Genomic DNA, 26,990 nt, shown 5'->3' on the forward strand with positions numbered 1-26,990 from the left:
CTATCATGCTGTTTCTGTGATAGAGTCAGAAGCTTATGGGGACCTGTGAAGCCATGAGCCAAAAATTAATCTGCCCTCCTATAACTTGTTCCTGTCACGTAAAATGGTTACAGTAAAGAAGATCTGACCACCACAAATGGGACAGTTGCAGAGCACATTAGTGTTTCTTGTAGTTCTGCCCAGCATGAAATACTGAGGGGAGTCCTAAGAATTAAGAAGGGTAAGAGATGGGAACTTGAGAACCTGGGAAATTAATATCTCTGCTAAAGGTACTTACATAGCTGAACATAAATCCTAACAATGACATATCCTTGTATTTTAGTTTCTAACATATTATATTATAAATTAAAAACAGGAGAAAAAATTTCATAGTTTGAATCAATAATGGAAATGAACACAGAAATTCCAGTGTGCACATCATAATTGTGACAACAGCATCATAAACAATAAGGAAGAGATGAGGGTAGGAGGAGAGGGAATGTGGTAATAGAACTCAGGCATATGTTGGTATTGATGTAAAACACATAGAAACCACTATAAAAATAAATTTCAAATATAGATAAAAGGATATAAAAGGTAACAAAAGTGGTATGATAGGGAATAAATAAACCAATCAAAATGGAAGCTGCTAGTGGAGCAGTGAGGAACCTAAAACAAAGGAAAAAACACATGTAAAAAAACAGCCCATTGGCAGAAGTCTTTCATTATCTGTGATGACATTAGATGGAACAGATGAGTCTTGGTTTCTAAATACCTAAGAAGCCTGCATCCACACAAAGTTTCACACAATTTCTCTACAATATTGCATTAGGGAGATAAGCTTGGGTTTGATGGATTCTCTTCTAACAGAAACAATGCACCTGGTAACACAAACTTGACCTGCCATGACTTCCCATGCTCTGTCAATGCCATCAATCTGAGACACAGGACAGGGCACCTTTTGGCACAACTGGCACAGAATGAGGCTGGACACCCTTGCAATAGGCTCTCCAGTGACAGAAGATTTGGGGTCCTCAGGAGGTGGGCTGATACTCTGTGAAACCTAAACAAGAAAGGAGCAGTGGAGGGGCATTCAGAGGAATCCAGGAGAGAAGCTGGGGTTGTACAGAGTTCAGGAGTGAGGCCAGTCCTGGGAGTGAACAGGAGGAATGGGCATCAGGAGAGTTTAAACTTTGTCTGAGGTTGCAGTAACCACATTCTGAGGGTCAGACTAACACAGGGTCACCCCCAGGACACTGGCAAGAGCCAAAGCACAAGAGGACCTCACCTGTAAAATGCACTGAAGGAGGCTGATTGTATGTGTAAGCATGGCAGACCATGCTGGTTGAATTTCCTTAGGGAGAACATGCTAAGGTCCAGATGCTGTAGGAGAGAGCACAGTGTGAGAAGATGGGGCTCCTAGGAACTATTTCCTTCTCCCAGCATGACTGCATGTGCCTCCTGCTAATCTCAGAGGACTATTTATCACTGTCCAGAAGTCATCCCTGGGAAGGCTTCTCTATCCTAGGGTCCTCTAAAGATACCTACACAGTTTTCTCTGGCATTTCCTCCCACCTCTAGCCATACATACCTTTCCTTAGAAAGAATTTCCTATGTGGTCTTGCATGAGGGAGGGGGGCACATGGTCACTTCTCCCTCCACCCTGGCTAAGGCTGTATACAACTCCCAGAAATCCAGAAGAAATGGGTCTCCCGCCATCAGGGGCGAGTCTCCTCTACACTGCTGCAGTTGTATAAGATCTCCACTCCTATACCCAGGTGGGAGGCGTGTCTTGCCTGGAGGGGCGAGTCCCCTCTACCCTGGCTGCCACAGTATATGAAGGTCTTCCCACTAGAGGGGGAAGTCTGCTGTACCCTGGCAGCAGCAGTATAGGAGCTCCCCCTGACATCCAAATGGGAAGGATCTCCCGCCTAGAGTGGTGAGTCCCCTCTACCCTGGCTGCAGCTGTGTATGAGCTCCCCAGACACCCAGATGAGAGGCATCTCCCATATGGAGGGGTGAGTCCTCTCTAACCTGGCTGCGGCAGTATACAAGCCAGGTGGTAGAGGTCTCCCACATGGAGGGCAAGTAACCTCTACCTCTATATGAGCACCCCAACACCCAGTGAGAGGGCTCTCCTGCCTGGAGGGGCGAGTGGCCTTCTACCCTGGCTGGGGAAGTATTCTAGCTCATCCCAACTCCCAAGTGGGAGGGCTCTCCCACCTGGAGGGGCCAGTCACCTCTACTTTGGCTGGTGCCACATAAGGGCTCCCAGGCACTCTGGTTGGAGGTGACTCCCATCTAGAGGGGCAAGTACTCTCTATCCTGGCTGCGGGAGTATATGAGCTCCCCCTGACACCCAGATGGAAGGGGTCTCCTGCCTGCGATGGTGTAGGGGCTCCCCTAGACACTCAGGTTGGAGGGGTCTCCCGCCTGGAGGGGTGAGTCCCCTCTACCATGGCTGCAGCGGTATATGAGCTCCCCCCTTCACCCAGGTGGGAGGGGTCTCTTACCTGGAGGGGCGAGTCCCTGCTACTCTGGGTGCAGTGGTATATGAGCTACCCCCAACATCAGGATGGAGGGGTCTCCTGCCTAGAGGGTCGAATCCCCTCTACTTTTGCTGCAGCGGTGTAGAAAATCCCCCAGACACCTAGATGGAGAGGTCTCTCGCATGGAGGGGCAAGTACCCTCTATCCTGGCTGTGGTGGTATCTGAGTATGCTGGACACATGGGGGAAGGAGTCTCCCGCCTGGAGGCGCCAATCACCTCTACCCTGGCTAAGGTGGTATACAAAATTCTAGTGACACCTAGGTGGGAGGGGTTTCCTCCCTGGAGGGGCAAGGCCCCTCTACCCTCTCTGCAGAGGGTATAAGAGTTCACTCAGACACCCAGGTGGAAGGGGTCTCCCGCCTGAAGGGGCAAGTACCCTCTACCTGGCTGCAGGGGTATATGAGCTCTGCGCGATGCCCAGGTGGGAGAGGTCTCTTGCCTGGAGATGTGAGTCCTCTCTACCACATGGGGCAGTATGCTAGCTCCCCAACACCCAGTTGGAAGGGGTCTACAGCCTGGAGGAGCGAGTCCCTGCTACCCTGGCTACAGCTGTATACAAGCCCACCCACCACACACAGGTGAGAGGGGTCTCCCTGCTTGAGGTTAGAGTCCCCTCTACCCTGGCTAAGGCTGAATACAAGATCACCTTGACACCAACGTGGGAGAAGTCTCACGCCTGGAGGAGCTAGTCTCCTCTATTGGGGCTGCAGCTGTATAAGAGCTCACCACGACACACAGTGGGGAAGGATCTTCTACCAGGAGGGGCAAGACCGCTCTACCTTGACTGCAACAGTATACAAGCTCCTGAAGACACCCAGGTAAGAGGGGTCTCCCGCCTGGAAGGGCAAGTTTCCTCTACCCTGGCTGCAGGGGTACAAGAGCCCCCTCTGACACCCAGAAAGGAAGGGTCTCCCGCCTGGAGGGGCGAATCCCCTCTACCCTGGCTGCAGAGGTATAAGAGTTCCCCCAGGCATCCAAGTGGGAGGGGTCTCCTGCTTTGAGGAGCAAGTGCACCCTATCCTGGCTGTGGAGGTATATGAGCTTCCCAGTCACCAAGGTGGGAGGGGCCTCTTCCCTGGAGGGGCGAGTCCCCTCTACCCTGGCTGCAGAGGTATAAGAGTTCCCCCAGGCACCCAAGTGGGAGGGGTCTCCTGCTTTGAGGAGCAAGTGAACCCTATCCTGGCTGTGGAGGTATATGAGCTTCCCAGTCACCAAGGTGGGAGGGGCCTCTTCCCTGAAGGGGCGAGTCCCCTCTGCCCTGGCTGCATAAAAGCTCTTCCCCCATACCCAAATGGGAGGGGTCTCCCGCCTGAAGGGGCTAGTCCTCTCTTCCCTGGGTGTGGTGGTATACTAGCTTTCACTGACACCCAGGTGGGAAGGGTGACACCCTTCCTGGAGAAGCTAGTCCCCTGGCTGAGGCAGTATACAAACTCCCCGCAAACGCAGATAGGAGGGATCTTTCACTTGGAGGGGCGAGTCCTGTCTACCCTGGCTGCTAGGTATAAGAGATCCCCATGACACCCTGGTGGGAAGTGTCTCCTGCCTGGAGGGGCAAGTACCCTCAACCCTGGCTTCAGCGGTATATGGTATATCCCACTCATACACCCAGGTGGGAGGGGTCTCCCGCCTGAAGGGAAAAATCCCCTCTATCCTGGAGGCAGAGGTATAGGAGCCCCTCAGACACCCAAGTAGGAGGGGTCTCCCGCCTAGAGGAGAGAGTCCCCTCTACCCTGGCTAAGGTTGTATACCAACTTCCCAAGACACCCAGGTGGGAGGGGTCTCCTGCCTTGAGAGGTGGGTCCTCACTACCCTGGCTTCAGCGGTACATGGGATCCCCCACCCAGACACCCAAGTGGGAGTGGCCTCCTGCCTTTAGGAAAGAGTCCCCTTTACCCTGGTGGCAGGAATATAGGAGCCCCTCAGACACCCATATGGGAGGGGTCTCCTGCCTGGAGGGGCAAGTCCCCTCTAGCCTGGCTGAAGTTTTATAGGAGCTCTCCTGGACACCCAGATGGGAGGGGTCTCTCGAGTGGAGGGGCGAGTCCCCTCTACCCTCACTGAGTCTGTTTTATGCACCCCCGACACCCAGGTGAAGGGGGTCTCTGGCCTGGAGGGGCAAGTCCCCTTTACCCTGGCTGCAGCAGTATATGACCTCCTCCCAACACCTAGGTGGGAGGGGGCTTCTGCCTCGAGGTGCGACTACCCTCTACCCTGGCTTTGACTGTATAGGAGCTCTCTCTCTCTGACACCTAAGTGAGAGGGATCTCTCGACTGGAGGGGTGAGTCCCCTCTACCCTGGCTGCAGTGGTATATTAGCTTTTACTGAAACCCTGTTGGAAGGGGTCTCCTGCCTGGAGGGGTGAGTCCCCTCTACCCTGGTTGTGTCGATATAAGAACTCCCCCTGAAACCCAGGTGGGAGGAGTCTTCCGCCTAGAGGGGCGAGTTGCCTCTACCCCAGCTGCAGCTATATATGAGCCCCCCTCCCAGACACCCATGTGGGAGAGGACTCCTTCCTGGAGGGGCTAGTCCCCTCTACACTGGCTAAGGCCGAATACCTTAGGTGGGAGGGGTCTTCTGCCTGGAGGCGCTAACCCCCACTACCCTGGCTCTGCTGTATAGCAGCTACCGAGACAACCAGGTATGAGGAGTCTGCCGCCTGGAGGGTAGCATCCCCTCTACCCTGCATGCGGCGGTTTAGGAGCTCCCCTGGATATACAGGTGAAAGGGGTCTCTGGCCAAGAGGGGTGACTCCCTTCTACCCTGGCTGCAGCCGCATAGGAGCCGGTCCAGGACACCCAGGTGGGAGAGGTCTTCCACCTGGAGGGATGAGGCCCCTCTACCTTGACTGCAGAAGGTATATGAGCTCCCTCAGACACCCAGAACAGAGGGATCTCCTGCCTAGAGGGGCGAGTTCCCTCTACCCTGGTGGTGGCAGTATATGAGTCCCCCCCCATTCCCAAGTGGGAGGGGTCTTTTGCTTGGAGCAGCGAGTCTCCTCTACCTTGGCTGCTGGTTTATAGTAGCTTCCCCTGGCACCCTGGTGGGAGGGGTCTCCCACCTGGAGGGGCAAGTACCCTCAACTGAGTTGCGGTGGTATATGTGCTCTCCCTGACACCCAGGTGAGAAGGGGCTCCCGCCTGGAGGGGCAAGTTTTCTCTATCCTGGCTAAGTTGGTATACAATTTTCCCCTGACACCTAGGTCAGAGTGGTCTTCTGCCTGGAGAGGCGAGTCTCCTCTACCTTGGCTTTGGAGGTATAGTAGCTCACCACTACACTCAGGTTGGAGCAGTCTCTCACTTGGAGGGGTGAATCCTCTCTATTTTGTCTGGTGCCATATGAGAGTTCTTAGGACACCCAGGTGTCCCTGGCTGCAGCAGTATTCAAGTTCTCCTCCAACACCCAAGTTAGAGGGGTCTACCAACAGGAGGGGCGAGTCCCCTCTATCCTGGCTGCAGAGGTATAGGAGCTTCACAATACACACAGGTGGGAGGGTTCCCCTACTGGAGGGGCGATTCCCTGCTACCCTGGCTGCAGCCATATATGACCCCTCCCACCGGGCACCCAGGTGTGAGTGGTCTGACGCCTGAGAGGCAAGTCCCCTCTACCAAGGCTAAGGCAGAATACAATCTGGGAAACCTAGGTGGGAGAGCTATGTTGTCTGGAGGAGCTAGTCCCCTTTCTCTGGATATGGCAGTGTATGAGCTCCCACAGACACCCAGGCGGGAGTGGTCTCCTGCATGGAAGAGGGAGTCCCCTCTACCCTGGCTGTGGCTGTATGCAAGCTCCCCCTGGCACCATGGTGGGAGGGGTCTACTGCCAGGAGGGGCAAGTACCCTCTACACTGGCTGCGGTGGTATATGAGCTCGCCCCAACACACAGGTGAGAGAAGTATCCCGCCTGGAGGGGCAAATACTCTCTACCCTGGCTAAGGTGGTATACAAGCTCCCCCCACACATACACCCTGATGGGAGTGGTCTCCCCCCTGGAGGTGGTGATATAGGACCCCCTGTCTGTGGTGATATAGGACCTCCCCCTGACACCCATTTGGGAAGTGTCTTCCTCCTGGAGCAGAGAGTCCCCTCTACCCTGGCTTCAGAGATATACAGGTTCCCCCAGACATCCAGGTGGGAGGTGTCTCCTGCCTTGAGGGGCAAGTCCCCTCATGCCTGGCTAAGGTGGTATACAAGCTCCCCTAGAAACACAGGTGGGAGGGGTCTCCCACCTGGAGTGGTAAGTCCCCTCTACCCTGCCTGCAGCTGTATATGGGCTCCCCTGACGACAAGGTTGTGAGATCTCCTGCCTAGTGAGGCGAGTCCCCTCTATCTTGTCTGCAGAAGTATAAGAGCAGCCCCCTCATAGCCAGATAGGAGGGGTCAGCTACCTGGAGGGGCGTGTCCACTGTACCCTGGCTGCTGCAGTGTAGGAGCTCCCATGACAACCAAGTGTGAGGAGTCTCTAGCCTGGAGCTAGAGTCCCCTCTACACAGCCTGCAGCAATATAGAAGTTTCCCTTAATACCCAGGTGGAAAGGGACTCCTGCCTGCAGGGGCGAGTCCCTGCTACCCTGGCTGCGGTGGTATATGAGCTCCCCTGGACACCCAGGTGGAAAGGGTCTCCCGCCTGAAGGTGCGAGTCTCCCCTCTACCCTGGTTAGGGCATCATACTAGCTCCCTCAGATACCAGGTTGGGAGGGTCCTCCCACCTGGAGAGGCAAGTCCCCTCTATCCTGGCTGTAGAGATATATGATTTCCCCCAGACACCCAGGTGAAAGGGGTGTCCTGCCTTGAGGGGCGAGTCCCTGCTACCCTTGCTGCAGTTTTATATGTGGCCCCTCCTCACACCCAAGTGGGAGGGGTCTCTTGCCTAGAGGGGAGAGTCTGCTCTACCCTGGCTGTGGCAGGATTAGAGCTCCACCTGAAAACCAGGTGAAAGGGGTCTCCCTCCTGGAGGGGCCAGTTCCTGGTACCCTGGCTGCAACTTTATACCTGACCCCCAACACCCAGATGTGAGTGGTCTCTGGCCTGGAGGAGCAACTCTCCTCTACCCTGGCTGCAGCGGTATATGAGCTCCCCCTGACACCCAGGTGGAATGGGTCTTCCACTTGGAGGGGCAAGTCCGCTCTACACTGGCTGCGGTGGATACAAGCTCTCCCAGACATCCAGGTGGGAGGGGGTCTCCTGAATGGAGGGGTGAGTCCCCTCTACCATGGCTATGGTGTTATAGGAGCTTCCACGCATACCCAGGTGGGAGGGGTCTCCCACATGGAGGGGCGAATCCCCTCTAGCCTGGGCTGCTGTGGTATAGGAGCTCCCATGACAACCAGGTTTGAGGAGTCTCCCAGCTAGAGGGTAAAGTACTCTCTACCCGGCCTTTGGTGGTTTTGGAGCTCTCCTGGATACCCAGCTATAAGGGGTCTCACGCCTGGAGGGGCGAATCACTTCTACCCTGACTGTGACAATATAAGAGCGTCCCCTGACACCAGGTGGGAGGGGTCTCCCTCCTGAAGGGGCGAGTTCCCTCCACCCTGGTTGCAGAGGAATAGGAGCTCCTCCCTCAACACCCAGGTAGTGGGAGGGGTCTCCCCCCTGGAAGGGCGAGTCCCCTCTACCATGGCTGTGGTGGTATAAGAGCTCCCCCTGACACACAGAGGGGAAGGGTCTCCAGCCTGAAACAGCAAGTCTCCTCTATCATAGCTGGGGAGATATACAAGCTCCACCAGACACCCAGGTGGGAGGTGCCTCCCGCTTGGAGGGGCAAGTTCCCTATTCCTTGGCTAAGGCAGTATATAAGCTCCCCCCAAACACAGTTGGGAGGCATGTCCCTCCTGGAGAGGCGAGTCCCCTCTACCCTGCCTGCAGCAGTACATGAGTTCCCCTACCCTGACATACTTGTGGGAGGGGTCTCCCGCCTGGAGGGGTGAGTCTTCTCTACCTTGACTGGGGCGGTATACTAGCCCCCCCATACCAAGGATGGAGGGGTCTCCTGCTTTTAGGGGTGAGTCCCCTCTACCCCAGCTTTGGTATAGGAGCTCTCCCCAGACACGGAGGTGGGAGAGGTCTCCAGCCTGGAGAGGCGAGTCCCCTCTACCCTGGCTACGGAGACATAAGCATTCCCCAAGACACCCTGGTTGGAGGGGTCTTTCGCCTGGGAGGAGAGAATCCCCTCTACCCTGGTTTCAGAGGTATATGAACTCCCCCCATACCAAGGTGGGAGAGGTCTCTTGCCTGGAGGGGAGAGTCCCCTCTACCCTGGCTGGGGCTGGCTACAAGCTTCCCCTGACAACCAGGTGAAAGTGGTCTCCCTTCTGGAGGAGCGATTTTCTGCTACCCTGGATGCAGCTGTTTGGGAGTCCTCCCCCACACACACAGACACCTAGGTGGAAGTAGTCTTCTTCTTGGAGGAGCAAGTCCCAACTACCCTGGCTGCAGCATTATATTAGCTCCCCTACCCTGACACTCCGGTGGGACGGGTCTCTTCTCTACTCTCCCTGGGGTGGTATACTAGCTCACATCAAAACCAAGATAGGAGGGGTCTCCTGCCTTTAGGGAGACCTTAGCTGCTGAAGTATTAAAAAAAATTATGGGCTGGGTTGTGGCTCAGCAGTAGAGAGCTTATCTAGCACATGTGAGGCCCTGTATTCAATTCTCAGCACCACATAAAAACAAATAAACAAAATAAATGTATAAAAAATTAACATTTATTTTCAAATGTGAGGGCTACACCTGTAATCCCAGGTGAGGCAGGAGTACCACAGTTCAAGGCAGTTCAATTTTCTGAATTTGCTTTGGCTGATTCCGTGGGAACCCTGATGAAGTTTGTGCTAAAGTCCTTGAGATCAGTGGCGGCCCCAGGGGTACTGCATGCAGGTCCCTGCCCTGCCTGCTGCCCACTGTGCTCCAGGCAGCTCTGTGCCTTCTGGGAGCAACCACTTCTGGTGAAGCGTCACTGAGGAGCTTCTCGCTGCCCAGAGGAGCTGGCCCAGTCAGGAGCAGGTGGGAGCCCCTGGCAGCCTGGACCAGCTCTGCAGCAGGGCAGGGTGGGAGAGAGAGGCCACACTGACAGCAGGGGGTACGGGCAGGGTCCTGCTGCAGAAGGATGTGAGGGGCCGCAGGTGATCCAAGTGGTGCTGGCTTGCTGCTTTGGTTCTCAGTTTTTAAGATTTTGCTTCTCTCTCCATTGATTAAAACATCTTATTTTTATTAGTCTAATGCAAGTGGAAAACTCCAGAAGAAGAAAAGGAAGCAGAAAAATAAGAAAAACAGTGCAGGAGAAGCCTCGGTATGCGATCAGACTTGACTGGCCCCTGCCCAATCCCTCCATGCCCCTTGGGCCGTGTCCCTCACGGTGGTGCTGGGAGAAGACCATTTTATTTGATGTCTTCATTTTTTCCTGTCAGGAGTATAACTATCTAAGAGGTCAAGGATAAAGAAGAGTCACCTACAGTTTTGCTTGTGATTTGTCCCTTTGTTCCTTGGTTGTCATGGCCTACTCCTAGTCTCCGTGTCCCAGCTGCCCTCTGCAGGGAGAGTCCCTTCCCAGCCCTGCTCCCTGTTGCTGTTCACCCAGCCTTCATCCCGCCAGTGCACGAGGGGTGCTGGGTGTGGAAGCCCACAGACCAGATCCCCCTCAGTCAGAATGTTTCCGTTCTTGCCTTGATCCTCCTTGTCTCATTGTTCGTCCTGAAGAGAGGTGGTAGCTTTGTTGCTGTTCAGTTGGAGTCACAGGTCCCAGTTCCATTCAACTGAGGATGTGAGCTCACCTGTGAGACATGAAGTGTGGCTCTCTGGCCCGATGGTTCCCAGGGCCTTCTGGATTAGTGATGGTTCTGAGCTTCCTCCTATAATACATCTCCTCCTTCTGAGTTAGATCATCTTTTAGAAAGTACATACCAAATAACTTTTCAAAGTAACTCCTTGTTATTGGTTGTCAGAGCACTTGGAGTGAAGCCAGTGTGGCGATTAACAGTTCCTTCTGGGCTTTTAGGAAAGTGGAATGGAGGATATCGACTGCATCTTGGAGAGGATTGAGGATGGCAGTGGGCTCAGCTGCCCGGGTCCCCCACCACTGAGCTCCAGGAAGCATGTCCTGTATGTGGAGCACAGGTATGGCCTCGGCCTCTGATTTTGACGGGGAGGAGTGATTTAAAAAGAGGACAGTTTGCTGTCTTTATTTATTTAGAAGTGTTAAGAGTGCATTATTAAACATTTAGGAAGTAGAAAAAAGGAGAAAGAAGTAAGGAAAAGACATCTGTGTTTCAAAGGACTTTTTTTTGGTACTGAGAATTGAATCCAGGGGTGCTTTACCATTGAGCCATATCCCCAGCCCTTTATATTTTTTTGAGGCAGGATCTCACCAAGTTGCTTAGGGCCTCACTAATTTGCTGAGGTGGTCCTCAAATTTTCGATCTTCCTGGATGCTAGGATTATACCCGAGCATCACTGTACCTGGCTCCTTTTTATTTTTGATTTTGAGACTGGGTATTGTTATCTTGTTTAGGGCTTGCTAAGTAGCTGAGACCAGCCTCTAACAAGGAGTCCTCCTGCCTTGGCCTCTGAGTAGACACGGGTGTGGCACCATCATGTCCAGCTCAGGACTTCCAAACAGCTTGCCTTTGTATGTCTCATGAGGCGTTTTTAGCTGTACCAGTGTAGTGTCACCCTTGGACGATCACCCATCTCTTGGTCTGGTGGTGCTTAATGAAACCTGATCTTTGCCAGCTTTGACAAGCAAGCTGCCTGTATCGTTGAGGCCCTCCAGTCCGTGTCAGTGTGCATGCTCCCTGTACGAAGCATGGCAGATGAACACTGGACCCACAGGGGAGACCTACCCCAGGTTCTCTCCTAGCAGTGACCCACTGTGTCCCTTGAGTGCCCCAAGGGGCCAGTAGTGGTCAGGTCCTATTACAGGTGGCAGATTTAAAGAAAGCAGGCCTAGAAATCACCTTTCAAGCCCAAAATCATTGTTCTTTGGCTGGACTCTTACTTAGCTTTCTGCAATTTCAGGTCATTGTAGGAAAGCCTGACTTAATTTTTCTTCCTCACATTTCCCACATTCTAGACACTTGAATCCGACACAGAACTGAAACGGTATTTTGGTGCTCAAGTGGTCCTGGGGGAGCAAAGGTAAGGCCCACAGCAGCTGCATTCTCAAGGTGTTTTTACCTGCTTTCATTTCTTATGGGTGGGGGAGCCATTGAAAACCCTGGGGGAGAGTACTGAAAGCCACACTGGACAGATGGAGCCCTTCCAGGGCCTGGGCAGGTGGCTGAGACGCCAGGAGGCCAGGCTGTTTCACACCTTCTCAACTGTGCACCCCATATTTTTAAAAAGGTCCTACAAGCTGTTAAACTTTGAATCCTGAAATTTTAGCCAGATCCATTTTGTTTCTCCACCAGCAGGAAAAATGACAAAAAGTTTGGGTTCTGAGATCAGTTTTATGTCACCTAACTCGTTTCTGGCTAGTCAGCTTCTGCAGTGTCAGCTGATGGTGAGCAGGCAGTGGAGTGTCCCTTGGCTTTTCCAGGGGAAGTCAGGGCCCATCCTGGGACTTTCTGTAGGAGGTGGGAGTTCCACTCTCCATCTCCGTACCAAAACATCCGGAAGCTTGTGTCTTTTTAAGTATGTGTTTTCTAATTATAGAGCTGAATGCTTTTTGTTAAAGCTCTGAAGCAGTGTAGAAATGTTCCCCTCTTATTCTGATCACCTGTGGCCATGTCCCCAGGCCTTTCTGCATGCCTCTCGAGGAAGCTGTGCTGGCTTTGGCATGTCGGAGTCCCAGGTGTCTTCTGTGCCTGATGCACAGGGTTCTTTGTTAGGCCAAGGATAGGCCTGTCCACACCTTGGCTGCAGGCCCCTGCATCCATGCAGCCCTCCGAGAAGTGGCCCACTGTGGGTTTCCTCGAGTACCTGCGCCTTGCCCAGCTGCCCTCCCAGGAACGGTACTGCCAAGGCCAACCTGCACTCGGTCGTCCTCAGCTACATCCTCGACCACACAGTGCCTTGAAACTGTGTGAGGTGTGCACGTGGCACCCTTGTCTGACTGTGTCTGTTGGGTCATGAGTGGGCCAAGGATTATTTTTAGACTTCGTTTGTTCCCACTTTCCTTGTGTTTAACAGTTTTTGCCTTGTATTTTTGTTTTTAAGTGTTTGGGTACTCATGGGTTTCTGACTTCTCTGTGTTTTGGGTTATTTGTGAAAAGCACTTACATGAGCCACTACCTGCGCTGCTCAGGCTGAGTTCTGCCGCTCAGCCCAGCTCTGTCTGCCTGCCCCTGTGTTACATTTTTGCATCATCTTATTTTTGTAAATTATAGTTATTATCAGCCATTAGTTAATAATTACATTTGTTTTTTAGTTTTTATGGTACTAGGGAGTGAACCCACAGCCACACACCTCCGAGCCACACACCTCTGAGCTGCCCCCTGCACATATTTCAGTTTTATGTATCTATTTTTGAGGTGAGGCCCTCCGTGCTTCCCAGGCTGATTGCACACTCATGAGTCTGCATGGGCCTCCCCCTCAGCCTCCCAGGCAGCCAGGACCACAGGTCTGTAACCAGGTCAACTCACTTACTACCTTTATAGTAGCACACTTTTTGTTGTTTGTTTCTTCAAAAATTTAAGTCCTACTGAAGTATGTCCAGTGAAAGGCTGTGGTTCCCTCCTTCTTGGTCCCCCACCCTTGTCCTGTTGTTCAGAGACCAAACCTTAGCTCCTTTCTGTTCCTCCCTTCTGGTGACCATTCAGGGTTTCCATATAGCTGTGCACTGATCTTTGGGGGGAATCTGACTTCCTCCTGAGACAGATGGGGTCTGCTCCCTTCCCCTTGTCTGTGCTGTCTCCACACCCCCTGTGTTGCTCCTCCTGACCCTCCCTCCAGCATCTGTCAGGGCTGCCTCCTCCCCTAGACTTCTGGCTGGAAGCTCACCTCAGACAGACCTGGCGGTGCCCAGGATGCTGTAGACTTCCAGGCACCGGTGGTTTCCTTTCCACTGCTTGCTGCGTGTGCAGAGTTGTGCCATGTTGTGCCTCTCAGCCTCTGGCCATGCTTTTCTTTTTGTGTATTTGTTCTTCTCATACAGTTTTAATGTCTCTTTTTGAGAAAAGAAAGATACTGTTTTGTCCTGTTCCGGGTAGTCCAGCTCCTTATTCCTTGTTTTGTTTTAGTGAAATAGGGCACTGTTGAAAAGCCTAGAGATTGGTCTACACACATCCACATCCCATCACTCAGCTCAGGGTGCAGCCCTTCCAGGCCTGGCTAAGATGCTACCTGGCAAGGGAGCCAGACCCCCTAACAGCAGCTAAGAACTCTTGCCCAAAGGGGGCCTGGTACCCTCAACTTGTCGCTCACACAATAGTCCCAGGGAGCTGGGTGCCTGAGGACCCTCAACACTCTGCTCTCGCTCTTCTTCCTTGCAGAAATATGCCAATTTCCTCCTCAGTTTTTCTCATTGTTTCCATGTTTTCCTTTTCAAAGATTCGAGTCATATTGCTGGGGTCTGGGTCAGAGGTCCACTTCCCTAATTTGCCTCTGACCACGGCCAGGCATTCCTCCTGTGCAGCCTGTCCCATAGGAAGCAGCTCATTTGCTCAGGGAATTTCAGTGGCCCTGAGCTCCTGCTCTGCACCATGTTCTAGGGTTTCACTTTTGTTTCCTTTTTGTCCCTCTTGCCTTCATCCTGGACTATTGGCCTCCCTGTTCCCATGGACCTGATGGAAGCTGCTTGCACAGGTCACAGCTGGGGTCCCCTCTTCACGCAGCAGTGCTTTGCTCTCCCTCCCTGTGTGCCCCTTGCCCACTGCTCTGCCTCCAGGGAGAGCTGGAGGGATTGGGCGGCCAGCCTAGCCCCTGGCCCGTGGAGGTAAAGCTGTGCCTGTCTCCTCCTCCCCAGGCCGCGACAGAGGCAGCATGTATAACCCAAGTGCACGTGGCTGACGACCCCCAAGAGCACCTGGCCACGGTACAGCAAGCCAGGTGAGTCTGTCACTCCTGCAGCAGGGGGCTGGCACGCTGGCCTCAGTGCCTTCCGGGTGGGTCTTGCAGCACCATGTGCAGCTGCGTGTGAAGTATGGTGTTCCTGAGGGTTCAGCAGCCTGTATGTCCCCAGCTGGCCTGACCTTTGCAGAAGCTCTCAACTTCCTTACCGTCTGCCTCGTCCTCTGGGTGCCATGCTACAGGAAGCAGCTGAACAGACGCTTGCATTTTTAAGTGTTTTTTTTTTTTGTGTGTGTGTGTGTGTGTGCTGGCACTGAGCCTGAGCCCTCCAAACCACACATGCCAGGCTGGGCTCTGCTGCTGAGCTGCATCCTCAGCCCTTGAGTTTGTTTTCACATTATGATAATTTGGGGGCTGGGGTTGTAGCTCAGTGGTAGAGCGCTTGCCTAGCATGTATGAGGCCTTGGGTTCGATTCCTAACACCACATAAAACTAAATAAGCAATATAAAGGTATTGTGTCCATCTACAACTAAAAATATTTTAAAAAATCAATAATGTATAATAGTTTTACGTTTAAAGAAAACAGCCATGCAGAAGGTGCAGGGTAGGAAGTGAATGCCCTCTCTGGACATCGGCTACACAGCATAGAGAAGCATCCAGACATCCCTCTGCAGGTTGATGGGGCACATACTGTAGAAGAGGTCATGGGTGTGTAGAGGACATGTGTGGAGGGTGGTAACCAACGCACCTCACCTGCTGTGCCTGTGGGGTTGGGGATTCTAGAAGAATCCCCTTGGACTCCCAGTGAGGATCACCTGGGAGTTTGGGACCTGTACTTGTAGGATCAACCCTGATGCCTCTCATGTATCTTCTCTTCCCACCAGGTCTCTTGCCCTTCTAGCAAAGGATCACGAACATGGTAGAGATAGGGGCTCATTGTCTCAATCTGCAGGACTTGGACCTTGGGCTGGGCTCTCAGGATGGAGTAGCTCAGGGGAAGCCCATGAGAACCATTGGCCATTTAGTGATTGTCTTAGCAGACTGAGTTTTTCAGGTTAACCAGAGGAAATGGTCCCTCCACACAGTCACACAAAAGGAGCAGAACCATATTTGGTCAGGGGTTACACATGGCCAAGGCCTCTGACCTGGCCCTGTGCCCACTGCTCGCCTCCTGCCCCAGCCCCTCAGAGCCACCCTGGCTGCTGGTCCCAACCAGACTTGATCGGGCACCCAGATGGACCTCCATGCTCCCATCCCTGAGGTTTGTTGTCCTGGGCCACTTCGGCTCCATCCTTTCCCAGAGCTCATCTGAATTCTATAGAGAAGTGGGTCTTTGTGGAAAGCAGACGGAGGCCAGCTCCCGGGACAGCCAAAGGAAGCAGTGGGAAGCAGGCCCAGGTGTTCTGAGAGAGTCCCCGGACGTCAGCCTCTGGCCCAGAGGCAGCCCAGCCCCAGGCCTGGGTGACCTGTGAGACCCCTCAGATCGAGTGGGTTGGTATCACAGAGTCCTTTCTGAGAACAGCACAAGGGAGACTTTTGGGGCTACTGTGCTCTGTAGAGGCGCCATGTCCTGGCATCCAGCACACCCTCTCTGTGCATTCTCACCTGCCAGGTCTGTCTATGTGGCTGTTGGAATTGAAAAAAGGGCTTTCCTTCTTTGCGTTTGAACACAGTGAGGAGTACCAGCAGGCACAGCACAAGTTCCTGGTGGCCGTGGAGTCCATGGAGCCAAACAACCTTGTGGTATGTGGGCCCCACAGCTGCCAGTGGGTGGAGGGCGAGTGCCCGGGCAGCTGCTCCCTTGGCAGTGGGGCCCCCGGACCCGAGGGGCACTGTGAAGACTTGGCACTCAGGTGCTCTCCTGCTGGGAGCTGCGTGTAGTGGTACTATGGTCCTTCCCAGATGCTGCCTCTGTCTTGGGCCTCACTGGGAGGTAGGGGGAGCATGTAGATCCTGCTGGCCCCATGTCCCCCACGTAGAGGGGGCAGGAACCTGCTTGCTTTCAGTCCTCTGTCCTGAGACCTGGGAGCAAATACAGCCCCACTGAGCAGGCAGTTTCCCCAGTTCCCACCTGGAGCCAGGTCCAGGCCTTGGCTGGGTAATAGCAGTGCACACCTGGAGTCCAAAGGGAATTTCGTTTGTCACCTGGTGATTATCTCTCCTGGTGTGCACAGGTCCTGGGGGACTGCAGGGGTGTCCTTTGGGTCCCTGCCTGTGACCTTCCTCCAGAGCTGCCCTTCTTTTCTGGTAGATTCTGCTCCAGAAAAGCCCCTACCATGTGGACTCACTCCTGCAGCTCAGTGATGCCTACCGCTTTCAAGAGGATCAGGAGATGGCACGAGACCTCATAGGTGAGACCCAGTAGGCAGTGCAGCCTGCCTGTTCTCGCCACTAGAGCAGATGCAGGTGGCAGGACGTTTTCATGTAGCACTTTGTGGAAAGTGTGTCATGCCTGGTTTAGTGTGTCCTGGAACTGGGCAGCCATCAAAGCAGTCCATTCCAGGAAAACAGCCTGCCATCTTCTATCTTCCCCCAGGCCCCAGAACCCCTGAATTCTGGTCAGACTCTCCGTGGCCCTACCTGTGTGGGGAGCCATTCATTGGAAGCACTGTGCATGGTCTCTGCCCATGGTTGTGTGCCCCATGTGTGGTGTGACCCAGGTATGCGTGTGCTCTTGGCTGGATAGTACTCCCCCTTTGGACAGACGTGGTTGGTGAATCCGTCATCAGTTGGTGGTTCTGGTTGCTCTTCCGTGTGTGCGTGCATGCTGCTCTGGGTGTCTGGGCCATGTTTGCATCACCTGGGGACTGGGCATGAACAGGACATGTGGCAGTGGCACATCATGGTGTCGAGCGTGTTTCTCATTCAGGCTCACATGTTCTGTGGCTGCAATTAATGCCATGGCACCAGGGAAACCTAGGAGGTCCCATTGCAGGGTCCCAATTCTGTGACCCCTTCTTTCCAGTGCTTCGCTTGTTTGGGGTCTTGGGAGTTGCAGGTGCCTACTGTGGCTGACTCCTGCCTCTGTGTTGCTGCCCACAGAGCGAGTGCTGTACAGCATGGAGTGTGCCTTCCACCCCCTGTTCAGTCTCACCAGTGGGACATGCCGGCTGGACTACCACAGACCTGAGAACAAGTGAGCTGCCTCTCCTGAAGGCAGCCCTCCCTGTGGGCCTGGGATACGTCTGCAGGCCTCACAGGCCTGTGTCTTGATTCTTAAATCAGTGATGCTTAAGTCAGATTCAGCCTGACAGAGCAGACCTGGGTCTATGCTCTGCTTTATGACATTTCTGTGCTGAACACCTCTGGCATCAGCCCCGAGGCAAGCCTGCATGACCGCAGCAGTCTTCCTGCTGTCCTGTATGTATTCTTGCTGCTCTGGGCAGCACTGCTTGGCTGTGGCATGGCCCCCACCTTATGGCCACCATGCCCTGTCTCAGTGCAGCAACGTGACTGCACCAGGCACTCTGTCTAGACTTTCTCCACTGGTTTCTTTTTCTAGTAAACTCTCAGTTCTAAAAATAAGTCTACAGGATGACTAAAGTCACATAGCTTTATGTACGCAACAGTAGCGCCATTGAAATTTGAAAGTAAATTAAGATCATAATTATAACTGTTTTTAGCTCATTTCCCTTGAATAACAAGTAGCAAACCAAAAGCAAGATAATGATTTCAAAAAGCTTGGTTTTCAGGGAGCTGAGGCTGTAGCTCAGTGGCAGAGCTCTTGCCTAGCACATGAGAAGCACTGGTTTGATCTTCAGCAGCACCACATAAAAATAAATAAAATAAAAAATATTCTTTCCATCTACAACAACAACAAAAATTTTTTAAACCCTTTTTTAAAATATTAATTTTTTAGGTGTAGATGGACACAACACAGTGCCTTTTTTAATGTGGTGCTGAGGATCAAACCCGGGTCCCGCCTGTGCTAGCCGAGCGCTCTACAGCTGAGCCACAATCCCAGCCCCAACAACAAAAATTTTTAAAAAACTTTCAGTACATTTGTGTGTGTTCAGCTCTTCAGGCACACACAAAGCTTCTCCCCAGACACAAAAGGCATTCGCAGATTCGTATGATGACCTGGACACTGGCGTGGAGCCAGGTGACTCTCAGAGGCTGCTCTGCTGTTTGCTGCCACTTGAACTCACATGGACCTCTTTGGATGTAGGAGCTTCTACCTGGCCCTCTACAAGCAGATGAGCTTCCTGGAGAAGCGTGGCTGCCCGCGCATGGCACTGAAGTTCTGCAAGCTCATCCTGAGGTGAGTGTCCACCAGGGATCCACTCCTGCCAGTCCTCATGGCAGGGGCTTCTGGGCTGCAGAGACCCTGGGCCCTGACATTTTCCCTGCTCTCTTTGCTCTTCCCTCACTGTGCTGCCTGCGAAGCCTTGAGCCACACGAGGACCCGCTGTGCATGCTGCTGCTTGTCGACCACCTGGCCTTGCGGGCCTGGAACTATGAGTATTTGATCCGCCTCTTCCAGGAGTGGGAGGTGGGTGTGCGCTTGCAGTGTGACTAGTAGCCATGGTGAGTCCATGAAGCAGAGCCAAGGTGGGTTCCAGGGACCTCCTGCCCTTTAGTCTTCCTCATCTCTGCTGTTGAGCAGAATCAGGTCTTCCCAGAGGGAAGCAGCCTTGCATCGATCCCCAAGATGAGCACACAACTGCATTGAGTGTGCGTGTAGAGATGGTGCTTAGTAATGGACAGTCAGGCAGACCACAGAGCTGGGCATGCTAGGCACAGAAAGGGACAGCCACTCAGTGAGGGAAGTTGTGATGCAGGGCTGACAGGGACCCTAGGTCCTGAGTGTGGGGACGACAGTCTGGGTAGTCACAATTGGTTACATGTTCCAGGTCAGAGTCGCACATAAATGCCACCTGCCATCCTGGGGCCCCAGACCAAGGAGAGTGGGGTTTGTCTTGGGCTCCACTGAGTGCTATAGAGCATGCACTATCTTGCTACAGGTGGGGTTTGCACACAAGTCGAAGCAGCAGTATAGGTGTGTTGGGTCAGGCTCCACGTGAGAAGATCAGTCTCACCTCTTGCTTTAGTTTAGCTGCTGCAAACTGAGTGGGACAAACAGCTGAACAGAGCTTGTCCAGAGGGGGCTCAGGCCTAGGAGGGGAGGAGGGGGAGGAGCCTGTACTTGTTCTACTTTTCTGCTTTAACCTTTCACAGTACATATTTTTCGTGAATAAAGAAATACATTTTTCATAAAAAATAAGTAATGAAAAACAGGTAAATCATTTAAAAATCACATAACTCTTTATACAGTTGGCCAAGAAGTCTCACTTCCAGGGATCTAGTTTACAGAGATTCCAGGAGCTCAGAAGAATGGCTATAAGAAACCCATGGGGTCCCCAGAACCAGCCACAGAAGAATGTTTGTGGTGGTTTATAAGATTACATAACTCTGTGGAGACGAGCATTCCCTGTTAATGGAAAAGCATGGAGTAGATCATGTCTGTTACATCGCACACAAAGAAAGGCGGGGAAATGTTTGAAGAGGGTGGTGGCCCCTATAGGTGGGGGCAGTCATAGCTTGGCTGCGTTAACTCTGGACTCTGCTGTGTGGGGAGAGGGAGTTGCTCCTGTCCCCCACAGTGCTGAGCCTGAGGGGCTCAACAGAGCTCTTTTCCCACTGACGTTGCCCTTCTGCACATTGAAGACCCCCAGGTAGAGCAAGTCCTCCATTCAGGTGTGGGGGTGGCCCGCTTTGTCAGCTCACTGTGGTGCACCTGGTCCTCACAGAGGGCAGGCCCCTCACCTGGCCTCTTGCTCCCTTGTAGGCTCATCGGAACCTGTCGCAGCTCCCAAATTTTGCCTTCTCGGTTCCATTGGCATACTTCCTGTTGAGTCAGCAGACAGACCTCACCCAGCATGAGCTCAGCTTTGCCAGAGAGAAGGCCTCCCTCCTGATCCAGCAGGCACTCACCATGTTCCCTGGAGGTAGGTACCACGCTGGCCTGTGCAGTGGTTCTTCCTGAGGTTGGAGACCTGATCCCAGCCCTCCCTGGTGCTTAAAGAAAGATGTGTTCTCCAGCCAGCCTAAAAACTGCTGATGTTGCAGTTAGCTGATTATCCACCTCAGGGGGCCAACTGCATGCCAGCCAGGTGGGAGGGGGCTTTGGGTGAGGGACAAACTGTATGTCCACTAACTTTGCTGTTAGTTACAGGGCAGGAAAGAGATACAGGGTATGCACATTGGTGTTTAGTGTTAGGGAGAGAAACAGCAGCAGAGGGTTGAGCGGGGCCTGGACCTGATCCAGAGGCAGTATGTGGCACGGCCCTGCATTTCCAGGGTGCCCCCCCGCCACACTAGGCCTCTATCTGCACCCAGGGCAGGTCCAGGGGCCTGCTGCCTACTCAGGCGGCAGGTAGGGAACCTTCTCCACAAGCACGCAGGAAGTGAACCTCTAGAGGAGGCCGTCCTTGTGCTTGAGGGTAGGAGTGTTTTTTGTGACAGAGGTGTGCACACAATCGGTGACTTCCCCTCTGAGGGGAAGTCCCAGAGTCAGCACTGCTTTGTTGGCTCTGATGAAGCCATGGAGAGGCCCCAGCACTGGGTGGACGCGAGCACAGGCAGACCCACCTGCAGTGTCCAGAGCTCCCTGTCAGGAGCAGAGCCAGCTCACCAACTCAGGGCTCAGTCCATCACCCCAGCAGCCACCTCTGTCCCCCTTGGGTTTGATGCAACTGGGAGCCCTCTGTAGGCCAGCCAAGGTGGGGGACACAGAGCCTCGGGGCCCACGTTGAATATCAGAGCTGCCATGGCTATCCCTCAGGAGAGACCCTACTGCGGCTTGTCCCTGGGAGGCAGTTGGTAGGCCGGCTTTCCCAGCAGCTGCCTCTGGCAGGGTCTCGGCATGTGGGCAGTGTAGGGAAGCCCTGCCTACTCAGCCGGAGAGTACTGCATGGGGACAGTACTAGAGCTGGAGAGGCCCTGACCCAGGGGACTGGACACCCAGAGCCCGTGACTATGTGTTGGCCATTGTCCTTACCCTGGGGCCCTGTGGGGTCACCTCCTCCAGGGCACTGGCCGACCCACTCCCATCAGTCTGTCCTAGGGTCTGTTGCTCATGCTTGAAGGGTGATGGCAAGTCTCCCTGAGATGTGGAAGGGCACTTGGAGGACAAGGGTCTGCCTCCAGGGTGCAGAGAGGTACCTGCTCATCCTTTGTGGACCCCCATCCTCAGCCACTCCCCCTGCAGCAGCTCAGAACGCTGGTCAGACTCAAGGACCCCGTGGCCTTGCAGCCTCTGTGACGTCATGACTCTAGTCGTGTCTGTGATCAGGGCCCACAGGGCCCCGGGTCCTTGTCCTGGCCACTGAGCACCTGAGCCTCTGCTTCCTCCTGCAGTCCTCATGCTCTTGCTTGATTACTGCAGTGTGCGGCCCGATGCCACTGTCTCCAATCACCGCTTCTTTGGACCAGATGCTGAGATAAGGTAGAGCCTTGGTGCCCTGCTGGAATAACTCCTGGTGGGCATCCTCATCGACTCCTGGGGGCCCTTGCTTACCCTCAGGGCAGTGGAGGGGTGGCAGGTGAGCTCTGCACCGCAGGGTCAGGGTGTGTGTGTGGCTCTGTCTCCTGGAAACCTGCTTCAGCCTGGTGGCAATCTCAGAGACAGGAAACCCCTGGGGATGTTGGTTACTGTCCCCTAAGGAAGGCCTGGAGTCTGTGTCCACATATGGGTCACCTTACGTCTGAAGAGAAACACTGGTGGGTCAAGTAAATGGCCTCTGGCCTAAGACATGAGGTTCACCTGATGCCTTTTGACAGGAGTGGGCAGCAGGGCTTAAGGTCAGACAGCATGACCCACAGGCACTGGCTGTGGGCAGAGGGTCTCTCGTTGCTGGTATGTTCCACATTCTGCATTGGCACATATCACCTTTTTCATGTTTCTCATAAAAATACAGAGGAGACAGCCAGGTGTAGTGGCACAGCCTATGATGCCAGCAATGCTGGAGGCTGAGCAGGGGGATCCAGCCTCAACAACTCAGCGAGACCCTGTCTCAAAGGAAAAATAAAGGGGGCTGCAGTTGTGGTTCAGTGGTGGAGCACTTGCCTTGAACTTGTGAGGCACTGGGTTTGATCCTCAGTACCACATAAAAATAATAATAAAATAAAGATATTGTGTCCATTTAGAACTAAAAATATATATATATATGAAAAATAAAAAGGCTGGGGATGTGGCTTAGTGGTAGAGTACCCCTGGGTTCAATCCCCAGTACCAGAAATAAAAAGAAAACATAAATGAAAGAAAAACATGTTATGGGGGTCCACCCCAGAATCCCCGTCCCTTAGGCAGCCTTCGTCCTCTGCACTTGCTCTCTGCAGACACACATGTACACTGAGCAACTCAGTCAGCTGAGGAGCGCAGATAGCACCAATTCAAAGTTACAGACCTGTATGCCCTCTCTTCAGGAGGTGGACTGTCCATCAGTAGCTGAGAGACAGCCTCTTTTTGCTCCAGAAGGTACTGCTGGGGGGTCTGCTCACAGGCTTTGCTCCCACAGTCAGGCCCCACCATGGAGCAGGCATTGCTCCCAAAGCCAACCCTCATCCTGCACCCTGATGTTGCTCCCACAGCCAGCTTTCTATCCCTGACCTTGGCTTTGCTCCCACAGCTAGCCTCCTGCCCTTACACTGGCCTTGCTGTACCCAGCTTCCCATCCCTGACCTTGGCCTTGCTCCACCCAGTCCCCCATCCCTGACCCTGGTCTTCCTCGCACAGCCAGTCCCCCATCCCTGACCCAGGCCTTGCTCCGACCCGCTCACGATCCCTGACTCTGGCCTTGCTCCCACAGCCAGCTCCCCATCCCTGACCTTGGCCTTGCTCCACCCAGCTCCCCATCCCTGACTCAGGTCTTGCTCAACAGCCAGCGCCCCATCCGTGACCTTGGCCTTGCTACACCCAGTTCCCCATCCATAACTCTGGCCTTCCTCCCACAGCCAGCTCCCTATCCCTGACCTTGGACATGCTCCACCCAGCTCCCCATCCCTGACCCAGGTCTTGCTCCCATAGCCAGCCCCCCATCCCTGACCCAGGCATTGCTCCACCCAGCTCCCCATCCCTGAACCAGGCTTGCTCCCACAGCCAGCGCCCCATCCCAGACCCAGTCCTTGCACCACAGCCAACCAGCCATCCCTAACCAAGGGCTTGCTCCACAGCCAGCTCCCCATCCCTGACCCAGATCTTGCTCCTTGCACCACAGCCAGCCAGCCATCCCTAACCAAGGGCTTGCTCCACAGCCAGCTCCCCATCCCTGACCCTGGCCTTGCTCCAACCAGGTCCCCATCTCTGACCCAGGCTTTGATCCACCCAGCTCCCCATCCCTGATCTCTGCCCAACTCCCGATCCCTGACCCAGGCCTTGCTCCCACAGCCAGCCCCCTCCCCAGACCCTGGCCTTATTCCCACAGCCAGCGCCCCATCACTATCCCTAGCCTTGCTCCACCCAACACCCCATCCCTGGCATTGGACTTGCTCCACCCAGCTCCCCATCCCGGACCCAGGCCTTGGTCCCACAGCCAGTCACCCATCCCTGACCAAGGCCTTGCTCCACCCAGCTCTCCATCCCTGAACCTGGCCTTTCTCCCACAGCCAGTCCCCCATCCCTGACCCAGGCTTGGCTCCACCCAGTTCCCCATCCCCGACCCTGGACTTATTCCCACACCCAGCCCCCGATCCCTGACCCAGGCCTTGCTCCCACAGCAAGCTCCACATCCCTGACCTTGAATTGCTCCACCCAGCTCCCCATCCCTTACCCAGGTATTGCTCCCACAGCTAACCCCCAACCCTTACTCAGGTCTTGCTGCACCCAGCTCCCCATCCCTGATACAGGCTTGCTCCCAAAGCCAGCCCCCCATCTCTGACCTTGGCTTTGCTCCACCCAGCACCGCATCCCTGACCCAGGCCTTGATCCCACAGCCAGCCCCCAATCCCTGACCCAAGCCTTGCTCCCACAGCCAGCCCCCCATCCCTGACCCAGGACTTGCTCCACAGCCAGCCCCCCATCCCTGATCCACACCTTGCTCCACAGCCAGCTCCCATTCCCTGACCAAGGCCTTGCTCCAACCAGCATCCCATCTGTGACCCAGGTCTTGATCCACCCAGCTCCCCAACACTGACCTTGGCCTTACTCCACCTAGCTCCTCATCCCTGACCCAGGCCTTGTTCCCACAGCCAGTCCCCCATCCCTGACCCAGGCCTTGCTCCACCCAGCTCCACATCTCTGACCCAGGATTGCTCCCACAGCCAGCTCCCCACCCTGACCCTGGCCTTAATCCACCCAGCTCCCCTTCCCTGACCTTGGCCTTTCTCCAACTACCTCCTCATCCCTGACTCAAGCCTTGTTACCAAGCCAGTCCCCTATTTCTGACCCAGCCTTTGCTCTATGCAGCTCCCCATCCCTGACCCTGGCCTTGCTCCTACAGCCAGCTCCCCATCCCTGACCTTGGCCTTGCTCCACCTAACTCCCATCCCTGTCCCAGGTCTTGCTCCCACAGCCAGTCCCCTGCCGTGACCATGGCCTAGTTCCAACACCCAGCTTCCCATCCCTGACCTTGGCCTTACTCCACCCAGCCCCCCATCCCTGACCCTGGCCTTGCTCCACAACCATCTCCCCATCCCTGACCCAGGCCTTGCTCCACCCAGCTCCCCATCTCTGACCCAGGCTGGCTCCCACAGCCAGCTACCCATCCCTAACCTTGGCCTTGCTCCACCTAGCTCCTCATACCTGACCCAGGCCTTGTTCCCACAGCCAGTGCCCAATCCCTGACCCAGGCTTTGCTCCACCCAGCTCCCATCACTGACCCTGGCCTTGCTCCACCCAGCTCCCCATCCCGGACCCAGGCCTTGATCCCACAGCCAGTCCCCCATCCCTGACACAGTCCTTTCTCCACCCAGCTCTCCATGCCTGACCCAGGTATTGCTCCCAGACCCAGCCCCCCATCCCTGACCCAGGCCTTGCTCCACCCAGCTCCCCATCCCTGACACAGGCTTGCTCCCAATGCCAGCCCCCCATCTCTGACCTTGGCCTTGCTCCACACAGTTCCCCATCCCTGACCCAGGCCTTGATCCCACAGCCAGCCCTCCATACCTGATCCAGGCCTTTGTCCACCCAGCCTCCATCCCTGACCCTTGCTGAGGGCCATTACCAAGTAGGAAGGACGCATCGAAATTTCCTTGCCAAGCGTACCCCATGCTGCTTAGAGGACATTCCATGGGACATTGCATGCATGCTTTAATAAGGTGACCTTGCTCAAGGACCAAGGCAGATCCGGGTTTAGAGCTGATCAGGTTTGAGGAAGTAACCGGCTCCTTGAGTTTAAGGCGTTGCCAGTTTAAGATAATGGGTTTTAGGGAAGTTAGAGGTTGAAGATTATTGCTGGGATTAGGGTGTTCCTGTTGCTTGTTCCCGTTGAGTTCTCGTGAGATTAAAATGGGATTTGGAGAGAGCCTCGTGGAGTAGGTGAATTGTGTGGGCAGACGGCAGAATGCGTTTGCCCCTGGACCTGTGTGGAGGCGGTGTGAGAGCTGGAATAAAGAATTGCTGTTTGAACCTACAAAGCTGTGAGTGCCTCGTGATTCTGGTGCCAAGCCGAGACATTGGCCTTTGGCAGACCCTGGCCTTGCTCCCACAGCCAGTCCCCCATCCCTGAGGCGGGCCTGGCTCCACCCAGAGCCCCAACCCTGACCCAGGCCTTGATCCCACAGCCAGCTCTCCATCCCTGACCTTGGCTTGCTCCACCCAGAGCCCCAACCCAGACCCTGGCCTTGCTCCCAAAGCCAGTCCCCCATCAATGAATCTGGCCTGCTCCCACAGCCAGTACCCCATCCCTGACCCTGGCCTTGCTCCACCCAGCTCCTCATCCCTGACCCAGGTCTTGCTCCCAGAACCAGCCCCCCATCCCTGACCCAGGCCTTGCTCCACCCAGCTCCTCATCCCTGACACAGGATTGGTCTCAAAGCCAGCCACCCATCTCTAACCTTGGCCTTCCTCCACCCAGCTCCCCATCCCTGACCCAGGCCTTGATCCCACAGCCAGCCCCCAATCCCTGACCCTGGCCTTGCTCCAACCAGCTCCTCATCCCTGACCCAGGTCTTGATCCACCCAGCTCCTCATCCCTGACTTTGGCCTTGCTCCATATAGCTCCTAATCCCTGACCCAGGCCTTGCTCCACCCAGCTCTCCATCCCTGACCCTGGCCTTGCTCCCACAGCCAGTCCCCTATCCCTAACCCAGGCTTTGCTCTACCCAGCTCCGCATCCCTGACCCAGGGCTTGCTCCCACATCCAGCTCCCCATCCCTGACCTTGGCCTTGTTCCACCCAACTCCCATCTCTGTCCCAGGTCTTGCTCCCACAGCCAGTCCGATGACCTGGCCATGGCCTAGTTCCCACACCCAGCTCCCCATCCCTGACCCAGGCCTTGCTCCCACAACCAGCTCCCCATCCCTGACCCAGGCCTTGATCCACCCAGCTCCCCATCTCTGACCCAAGGTTGCCCCCACAGCCAGCTCCC

The 26,990-nt window shown here is 54.6% G+C and overlaps 1 protein-coding gene and 1 long non-coding RNA gene across 2 annotated transcripts; both read left to right on the top strand.

Annotated features, from left to right (window-relative positions):
* The first annotated feature begins 9,997 nt into the window (after positions 1 to 9,997).
* On the top strand, positions 9,998 to 14,503 carry LOC144372646 (uncharacterized). Its single transcript, XR_013432594.1, has 3 exons — positions 9,998 to 10,631; positions 11,587 to 11,651; positions 14,419 to 14,503. It is a non-coding gene; the product is annotated as an uncharacterized LOC144372646 (long non-coding RNA).
* A 548-nt stretch (positions 14,504 to 15,051) lies between these two features.
* Positions 15,052 to 18,728, top strand: LOC144372648 (ribosome quality control complex subunit TCF25-like). Its single transcript, XM_078035963.1, has 5 exons — positions 15,052 to 15,067; positions 16,076 to 16,206; positions 16,715 to 16,814; positions 17,506 to 17,599; positions 18,632 to 18,728. The coding sequence occupies exons 1-5, from the start codon at positions 15,052 to 15,054 to the stop codon at positions 18,726 to 18,728; spliced, it is 438 nt and encodes a 145-aa protein (XP_077892089.1).
* Positions 18,729 to 26,990: the final 8,262 nt, after the last annotated feature.

Source organism: Ictidomys tridecemlineatus, unplaced genomic scaffold, assembly GCF_052094955.1.
Source record: "Ictidomys tridecemlineatus isolate mIctTri1 unplaced genomic scaffold, mIctTri1.hap1 Scaffold_140, whole genome shotgun sequence".
NCBI lineage: Eukaryota > Metazoa > Chordata > Mammalia > Rodentia > Sciuridae > Ictidomys > Ictidomys tridecemlineatus.